We start from the raw sequence: 10323 nt of genomic DNA on the forward strand, positions 1-10323 counted from the left end.
AGAAGGGCAAGTAAGTTGTGAGTACTTCACTTATATACTTCTTCCTTTAATTTGTTTCTAAGCATCGGATTGGATGTGGCCCTTGCCACCTTGGTACTGATTTTATTTCTTCCTTAAGGGGTTCTTGATTTCCTCAAACAAACAAATTTACTGTTGCCTAAGTCAACTTTTGGCATCAACAATAGAATAACTCAGGTCATGTTTACTCTGGCTGAAAAGGTACAAATCAATTACTATTTGAAAAGTGGACCCCATGTGATTACTTTTGTTGTTGTTTACATGTCCATCTGTAACTATAATTAAATATGGGGTCCACCTGCTCATCTGTAATCAAATCTTGTTAATTGATTGAGGTTTAGAGGGTGTTCAATCTCATTTTGTTAGAATATGCAGTAGGACCCACTTCCCTTTTAAAAATTCTTTCTAATGACTTTCAAACTTTTACCTCGAACATAAGGTTATCGACTTACGGGTACACTAATTGATACCGATGTGGCTATTTTAATAAATTTATCACCCCATATTTTCATTTGCTTATCAATCTATCGCTTTGATCCTCTTTCGAGAACGATAACATTGAAAAAGTAAAGAACATTTGTTGTCAATATGTCATTCATTATCGATTTACGGGTACATTGATCAATAACAGTGTGGCTATTTTAATACATTTATACCCTCATCTTTTCATTCCCTTATCGATCTATCACTTCAATCCAAAATGAATCACAGTTACGTACCGATTTATCATAGCTCTAACCAAAAATGTGTGAACATCTAATTGAAGACGACTAAAATATAAATCGAAGTAAAGAAAATGGACTTTAATGGCAGAAAATGTTCCACTTACGGATGGACGATGAAAGAAACTCGTCGATGAACTCTAGAAAATGGAAGTCGGAAGTTGAAGCATGAAGAAGAGATGAAGATTGCTCTAATAGTCAATAGATTTTTTGAAATGTTCCTCATTAGGCGGGTTGTCGATTGGAAAACACTAACAAAGTTAGTCTTTTTAATTTTTACCATTGAATTAATGATGCGAGATAAACAAAATAAATTACAATCACACTGTTTTTGAAACAATAGATGGGTAAACGCAAATAGACATAATTAAGCCATTTTACAATTGAGGCCCATTCCAATTGATGGTCTAGTTGGAATCAACCAGTTTATCCCATTTTTCATTCCAACGGGGTAAACGTGGCCTAAGTTCATAAATTTTAACACACTATAAGCTATATGTTTTTCTCTAGAACTTTATCAATTTCGTATCATACATATTGTTGCAGATGAATTTAGATCTAACGAAATAGGTCCAAAGTAATGTAAAGATAAGATAAGATTTGATCATAGCTTGTTTGGAATTAGGAAAAACTCATATCTTAATCCTAATAGGGTTAAGATAAACCCCAGATCAAATCTTCTATAAATACATCATTATAACTTCATATGAGATAACTTAAACTTCTCCATTATAGATTTCTCCATCTTTGACTTTGGCATTGGAGCCCTTTTTTTTCCTTTGTTATGCAAGTCTTTTCTTTCTCACAATTGTTATCACGTAAATGTTAGGTACATTTTTCCTATCCAAATTTATGCGCCAACACATGTTTTATAATTAATTCAACATATAAAAGTATTTTAAAAAAAAAAAAACAAGGAGCGAGTTGTCAGTATGTTGGAAGTAGAAACAGTGTTAGAAGGCCTCAACGGGGTGGAGCGAGAATGGTTCAAGTCTATCCCTCATTTGAGGTAGAGTCGGATGCGCATGAAGTGATTAATCTCCTAAATGGATGTTCTTTTTGTTGGGACTCTTTTAAGATCGCTCATTTTTTGCTACATTTCAAGAGAAAAGAACATTTGTCCATGCTATAGTAGCCTTAGTATTGTCTCCAAATTGTCCTTTGATCGGAAAATATGTTTTCTCAAATAGTATTCTCCTATTTATACTGATGAAATTTATAAGTAGTCAATTTTTCTACTTCGTCATTATTTTGGATCTCAAAACAAGACTTTTAAATAATATTTAGAAAAATATGTAGATGGTTAAAAATTGAAATACTTGTAAAATGTTTAAAAGTAAGAAGACAATCACACTTACCTAAATTTGAAATACAATTTGATAAAATTCAATCAACTTGATAATTTGAGTCAAAACTCATTTTTTCTTTCCAAAAAAAAAAAATCAAACTATACAAAAGCAAGGACTGATTGATTGCCTAAAAATTTCCAGAAATCATTAGCCATACAGCGTTTTTTTTTTTTTGGTAAACTTGAGTAAGAAGGTGAAAAATGCTAATACTAACATTATACAAATATAATAATTTACATTACAACAAAAAAGGGAAAAAGAAAAAAAACCAAAACTTTGAGTTCAAATCAATTTGATTTTAGCAGGAAGAAGAATCCCAGCTGCTTGTCCTTCCACTACACAATCTTCTTTACACACAAGTTTCATCACAGAACCAGTCCCCATTTGGTACTTGTGTTCTGCTTCTACAAAGCTTCTATGAAGAACCAACTCCAACCATTCTTCCATGGCTCTTTTCTTCTCTGATACCCAGTTTGCTGCAATGATTTGGACTATGATTTTGTAGTCAATCTCGAGTATGACCTCGCTTCCGAACACCCTTCTGAACTGCAGGTTTATTTCTTTCACTAGTTTTTCTGCTGCTTCATCAAAATCATATGGTTTGAACATGACCTTTTCATCTACTTCTTCAAGGAATTCGTCTAGCCATGCTTCCGAGCCTTCTGATACAGAGTCGCTATCGCAATCACCATCGTTGGATCCATCTTCAACCTCTTCTAATGGGAGATTCAAGTCTAGTAACGACATTGATGATGATGATGCCTTCTTCAGCTCAGTGGATTCGTCGTCCAGTTTCCTCCTTTTCAATAGCGAGAGGTTTGAGCTTCCTCGGGGGGCACACATAATCCTCACATTCGTGTCATTGCATTTACTGACATCACTGGCAAAACCTTGTACTAGTATTTGCATTTGATAATTTCTGGCTGCAAGTATTCTCTCCTCGGAAAATTCAGTCTGTTCATCACCATCTAGATTCGAAATTTTCTTGACCGTTTTGTTCATTAATGTTGTCACGAAGATTGTATTATTGATGGTAAATTGTCTACCATGTGAATCTGGAAACTTGCCAGTCGTAATTGCCTGGGACAAACAACTCTTAGCCCGAACGTCGGCCTTGTCTACATTCTCTAATAAGACAACCGAGGATGGTTTCTTCCTCAACTCCCCAGCAACATAGTCAACAACAGTTTGTCCCCGGAACCTCTCGTCGTAACCATTTAAACCTTGGCAGTCGAAGAGTGAGTTTGATCGTCGATCTCTGTCCTGTGAGCCAAAGTCAACTGAGATTAGGTTCTCTCTGCTTCCAAACATCAACTCAGCAAGTGCCAAGGAAATTTTCCGCTTTCCCATCATGTCTGGTCCAAGGAAAGTTAGCCAAATATCTCCCCTCGAATTCGAGCTACGGCGCCTTCCACCACCAGTTCGACATCGAAGAATGGTTTCGACAATAGAACTTGTGGCTTTACCTTGCCAGCTAACCTTTTCATTCAGTGCATTCCAGAGTGACTTGAATTCTCTCATATCAAGCCCCCGTCCAGCATTCTGATCAGAGAAACCGGGGGATTGGCCCGGACTATTGTTGCTTGGTCTACTATATTCGGTTGGATTCGAGCCTGTTAAGTGTTGAATGTGAACTTTTTTGCTTTCTAAGTCTGCAACTTTTCTCTTGTTCTCACTGGCAGATGCATACAATGTCCCCAGTCCCAAATCAGTGGTAACAGAGATTAAGGATGAGGGTAATGGGTTATCAGAGTGAAGATGCCCTTTTGGAACAACCGATTTCGAGAAAATACAGAGACTCTCGTCGTCACCCGGAGAGGGTCCAATTACAATATTCGATTGGAAATTATCGGTATGAGAATCGGAAATCTCCGATGTCTGCCTGGCCTGCTTTGTGTTTAAATTGTTTTGCAAGTCTCTAGATAAGCAAGGATTGCCAATTACAAATCTTTCTGCAGTTACAGATGATGGTTCTTCACCACTTCTTTCATGATCTAAAGCAAATCGAGTTGACTCAAACGACACCCCATGCCTGGTATGGGAAATGTCGAGTTTAGGGAACATTTGCCTTTGATGAAGACGGCAGATATCGTTCCACTTCTTTTGTAGGCCAGTTATCTTATCACTCAATGCACTTCCATCGTCTCTGGTCTGCGCTGGATCAAGAAGTTCATAAGATAATTACTCAATCCACAACATAAGAGAAGTCAAAGAAATTGACTTCAAAGGAGTTACACACCTTATGCACATCAAATTCCTTGCATTTTGCATCAAGTTCAGTCACAGGCATATGCAAGGAACTTTCGGAGTGACAACCAAAGATGGTACTAGATCCTGGCTTCCATATTGCAGCAACTTCTTGCTCGTATTTTTCGGTGCATTGATGACAGCGAGTAAACAATTGATTCGGGTTGCTTAACTGACTTGGGAAATTAGATTGTGAAGGAAAAAATCCACCAAATGGAACAAAAGATCCCATCAAGCTGCAAATTACAAGCAAGAACTGTGAGATCTATTATACATGGAACTTAAAACATGATTCTACTCTAAGGTTTTGCAGCATCTCAAGAAAATATAAGTTTCTAAATGATTCCATGTGTCTCCAAATTTAACAGTAGGCTACTCGATTTTTAGACCAAACAAAAAAATATACATAAATACTTAGAATTCTAGTGTTCAAGTGATCAGTAGTAAGTGTTCCAACAAGACTCTAGAGCATCCGATGCACAGTACCACAATAGGGTGAGCCACTATTTTGGTTTCCTAAATTTCAACTTTGGTTTATTTTGGTCATTGTACTTTTAAAACATTTATTTTGAGTCTTTACTATCTTTTTCTTTTTTTGTCTATTAATATACTCCCAAAACAACTGTTTTGGTCCTTATACTTTTAACAAGTAACCAATTTGGTCCCACTATTTCTTTTATCTCATTTTTTAATTACACTTTCAGCCCAACAGTGTAAGCTCTCACACAAAATACTGTCATAAGCTGTGGATTTAAAAGAGTATTGTTGGATGCATAAATCAAAATCATCCTTTGAAAGTATAAGGACCACTGAAAATACAAGATTTTAACCATGAGCAGAAACCATGATCAGAGGTAGAAGTTAAGCATAATTACCTTTTATCATCGGTGTCCTATTCTAACACAAACGTTACATTAACATTCTTCCTTTCTATTTCCCATTTAAAAACACATTTCCCAAAATCTTACAATACAACCCAATAATCTAAAAAGCAAAACTTTACTTTTAAATTATAAAAATCATTTCTGTAATAAAATAATACAGAAAGAATCAAAAGAGAAAGCAAAAACAAAACAAGAAACAAGAAACCAGATCTGCGAACACATTATAATAACCCCCTTTTTATCTCTTCCCAATTCACTCACAAACTTCAACCAAAGAAAAACAGATCCCATACTTCTAATGATTGCAGTAATGAGCAGACAAGCTTTATTAAACTAAGAATGTTTCATTAAACAAAAACAAACCCTCAAAATTTTAAATGGTACTTCTTCATCTTTATCTACTTCTTGTTCTTGTTCTTGTTCATTGCACATCAGATTAAATAAAAATATGCAGGAATGGAAAAGGAGGGATTTTCAATCATTTCTCAGCAGCTAAAGTAATATTAAAAAACTACCGATTTGAGAAGAGATGAGAAGATATAAAAAGCTTAAAAGAAAACTCACCTAGATTTAGCTCCAAACATATCAACCATAGGCTTGGAAGTTATGGGAAGAAGATGAAGATCCCAGTCCTTTTCAATGGCTGGAAACTTAGCTAGAAATTTCTCATGCATTTTGTAAGTTCCAATAGCTCCAATCAGCCATACTTTTCCATTGTAAAGCTTCAATAAATCAGTCAGTTGAGATACCACAAAACTCATTCCATTATCTTCTTCTTCTTCTTTTTCTTCTACTTCAGTGAGAAAAACACTCAAATCTCCATAATTCACAACCATACTAGGCCCTGAACATTTCTGAATCATCCCAAAAACTTCCTCAAACTTCAATCTCATTTTCTCTTTACTCCCATTTCCACTCACAAACTCAGAAATCTCCTTCTCTATACAAATTACTCTCAACCCAGAAATTTCCACTGGAAGAATCTCTGATTTGTATCTCTGAACACAATCAGTGAAGCTTTGGAGAGCATCAGCAGCATAGACACCGATTAACAATGGATTTCTCCCTGTTTTTCTCACTAGAATTTCAGCGATTCGTCTGGAATTGGAATCGTCGTCGCCGTTTCCATACCCACCAGAAAAGGGGAAGGGAAAATTCCGGTGACCCAGATCGGAATCGGTGAGATTACAGAGGAAAATGGGAGGGCAACGAGCAGAACGAGAGAATCGAGAGGGATGATGAGTAAGAGGAGGATGCATTATCGCTAATTTAACATCGCAGCTTCGAAACCCAGCTTCCCCAAAAACCCTACTCACAATCGGATCATCAAGAATCGATAAGATGAAATACTTGAGTTCAACTTTCAAAATCGAAGGGGTTTGTTGCTGATTATGAATCTGATGGAGATGGAAGCTTTCTGGGTGCCGCCGTTGATTAGCTTGAGATCGTTTAATGGCAGCCATAAGGGAATTGGAAACCGGTGGTTCGTCAGTGGGTTTTGAGGAAGGGAGGCGGTCGAGAGATACGCCGACGGACAAGTCGAGTGCTCGGAACTGGAGACGTGGAAGGTACGCACAGCTGCGGGCGCGTGAACAGGCGTCACGAAGGGCAGAGGAAGGTAAAGAGAGTAAAGCAGAGACAGCGTGAAGAGAAGTAGTTTGAGCGTGGCAGCGGCGGCGGGCGACGGAAACGGCATCGTCTAAAGCTCTCGCCGCCTCCTCCGTTAAGCATTGCCTCGCAGCGCTCACCGGCGTCGGCATCGCCGGCCAGCATAAGAAACCCCCTTTTGTATAAACAGAAAACAGAGTCAAAAACAGGGAGATTAACAGATGGGATTGAAGTTGAAGGATTTTTCTTGGGAAATTTTAAAAAAAGAAAAGGGAAAAGAAATAGGTTAAAGACTGGTTCACTTCAACAACTTTTGGGAAATAAATAATTGGATTATTGTAGGCCAGAGAGAGAAGAAAGAAATGGAAGAGTATAAAAGAGAGACCCAAAATCCAAATGAAGAAACCAATACAAAACAGGGGATGGGTTTGAGTTGGATTCTGGTTTTTTTCTTGTTGTTATTGTTCTTGTTAATGGATAATTGAGGTTGGTGGAGCTCCGGCGTACGGCGGTGGTTGAGCTCAGCGGTTAAGAGGAGTGGGGGCGAAGTTCAGTGGGGCAATTCATCAAAACACCTTCGGAGCATTGATTCTCTAACTTCAACGAGAGAAAAAATCTGTTTTTGTTCTGATGGGTTGCTTTGCTTTCGTTTTTTGAAAACTAGAGAGAAAAATTAGAACTTTGCTTTTTGGGTTCATAATTTTGTGATCTTTAGATTAGATGCCGTATCCACTTAAGCAAATGGACCAATAACTCAACTGTGGTACTTGGAATTTGAGGGTCAATCTTTTACTTTCTTTTATTCATTTTTTTTAATTTAATTTATTCATATGCTTAACAACTGCAGTATGTTTTCCGAAGGTGTTCTGAGACAAAGACTCCCTCCAAGTTGGATTGGATTGAATGAGTAAAAAAAACCTACACATCGTTTGATTCACCAATTATTAAAGAGGTTTATTATCTCGTTATTCGCACTAACTCACATTTTTCACTTCATTATTTGTATCAACTCTCCTAATTACTCTCCTCCTATAATAATTACAACTCAACTCTGCACATCAAACGCCCTAAGTAAAGTTATTAGAAACATAGAGAGAAAGAGTTAGTTATTATAGTAATTTTACTTTAACAAATCCTTAAAATAATTTTTACTCTCCATTATTTTAACAAGCGCCCCAAACACACGATAGGCATTAAGCTTTCAATTTTGAAGTGAGTCACAAACACACCTAAAATGTAAACAATAAAACAAAAAAAAAATAGATTTTATAGGTGTATATAGGTTCAATGTTTAAAAATAAAAAAACTCAAAATTTAAAACCTTGGTAACTATTTTATTTTTTGTTTTTAAAAATTAAGTCTATTGATACTACATTTACCTTTAAATTTTTTCATTTGTTGTCTGTTTTTCACTAGTTTAAAAATCAAACCAAATTTTGAAAACCAAAAAAGCTAGTTTTAAAAATGTTATTTTTGTTTTTGAAATTTGATTAAGAATTCATCCATTGTACTTAAAAATATGCGAATTTTTATAACAAATATGGATGAAATAGATTTAATTTTCAAAAACAAAAATCAAAAATCAAAATATACGGTGACAAGATGAAAATGGTATTAAAACACTTTTTTTTTCCTTTATTCAATTATGAAGTAAGAGAAATGTGTGTATTTGTGTTGTGTTTGAAGTGATTGGTCTTGACTATTTCTGATAACACGCTCCCTTCTTCTTCTTTTTTCTTTTTTCTTTTTTTTTTTTTCTTATTTTTGATATGTATGTTTCTTTCTATTTTCCGTCTCTTTTCACATTTTTACTAATTTCTTTTTCCTTATTCATTATTAGATTCAAAATAATTTCCGACCTTTATAAATGATTATTCTTCCAATTTAATTTTTAGAAAAAAATAGTTCCTAATCTTTTAGGGACGTTTGGCAAATTGAGTTGAGTTGAGTTGGTAATTATTATATGAGGAGAGTTAGGTAATAAATCTTTTTAATAATTGGTGAACCAAACGGTAGGTGAATTTTTTTTTACCCACAACCCAACTTGGAGGCCAAACGCTCCCTTAGTTTCTATTTTGTCTCTAAATTTTAAAATATCATATATTTAGTTTTTAACTTTTTTTAGTTTGGTTTCAATATAGAGTATGTGGCAGAAATTTTGAAAATAAAAATCTAAAAACAATGGATTCAATAAAAACATAATTGTATTTCATGTTTTCATATATGTGTTTGGTAGTATATTCAAATATTATAATTTAGCAGTTGTTTTAAATGTGTTTGATACTATATTTATAAATCATAAAAATAGTTATAATTACCCACTAAATATTTATTGACATATTATTAATTTGTTTATGAATATGTTTTTCGTTAAAATATTATGTATAGTTATTATGTGTAATATTATATAATTTATAGTATATTTTATAAGTTGTTTTTTAATATAGAAACATTAACCAAAATATTTATAAATATAGAAAAATATCACTATATAAATCAATATCTATGATAGTCACATATAGATGTCTTCAGTATCTATCGACAATGACATTTTGTTATATTTGAAAATATTTTCAATAATTTTTTTATTTAAAATAATTTTTCACACATATATATATATTAGTTTAAAAAATGAATTGAGTTTATAACATGACATAATATATTTTTTTAATTTTCTTTACCCGATAGGAAGATAAATGTTGGACTTTTTTACCCTCTGAAAAAAGATTCGATTCCATGTATAGAGTCGAAGAGAAATTAAAGTTTAAGATAGAAAAATAAAAGCTAGAAAAAAATCTGCGAAGAGAAAAACTTGTTAGAGGCAAAGAAAAATTAGAGAGAGAAATTTAATAGAGATGGTGGAAAATTGAAGGATTGAAAAATAAAATTAACAAAAATATAAATAATTTGGGGAAAATGATAAAGAAAATTATGAATAATAACTTGACAAAAAGTTTGAGAGAGAGAAAAGGCTAAAGAGAGTTTAAAACGATTGGGAGGTAGAAAAAAATGAGAAAAATGAAAAAATTAGAGGTAAACATTCTACAAACTTTATAGAGAGAAATTTGAGAGGGTAAAAAATAGAGAGAAATAAATATAAAAACTGACAAATATATATATATATATATATATATTCTTAAAATTTTAGGGCAAAATAAAGTGAAACAGGAGGACAATTTTTTAATATGAAATAATAGTATTTGTAAAAAAGAAAACCACTTGACAATCACACCTAACAAAATTACTTGGAATTTGCTTTAAGGCTATATTTATCCATCGCAGTGAAAATTTGTGTAATCATAATAGAAAAACGTAATTGGATTATTTTTAATCACGTTTACTTTGAATTTGTCATATTTACTATTACTTTTTAGGATCAAATGTTAAAGATAAAGATAAAAATAAATGTAAATGTAACCGTAAATGTGAAAATTTCATAATTCACAAGATTATGTAACAATAACAATAATGATATCAGTATAATTTTTCAATGCG

At 33.7% G+C, this 10323-nt stretch overlaps 1 protein-coding gene across 1 annotated transcript; it reads right to left on the reverse strand.

Moving 5' to 3' along the window:
• Positions 1–2248: 2248 nt before the first annotated feature.
• Positions 2249–7559, reverse strand: LOC120082843 (protein SMAX1-LIKE 6). The gene is made up of 3 exons (XM_039038180.1): positions 5785–7559; positions 4329–4572; positions 2249–4240 (listed from the first exon to the last, which is right to left on the reverse strand). The coding sequence occupies exons 1-3, from the start codon at positions 6978–6980 to the stop codon at positions 2372–2374; spliced, it is 3309 nt and encodes a 1102-aa protein (XP_038894108.1). The 5' UTR covers positions 6981–7559; the 3' UTR covers positions 2249–2371.
• Positions 7560–10323: the final 2764 nt, after the last annotated feature.

The sequence above is a fragment of the Benincasa hispida genome, chromosome 8, assembly GCF_009727055.1.
Source record: "Benincasa hispida cultivar B227 chromosome 8, ASM972705v1, whole genome shotgun sequence".
Lineage (NCBI taxonomy): Eukaryota > Viridiplantae > Streptophyta > Magnoliopsida > Cucurbitales > Cucurbitaceae > Benincasa > Benincasa hispida.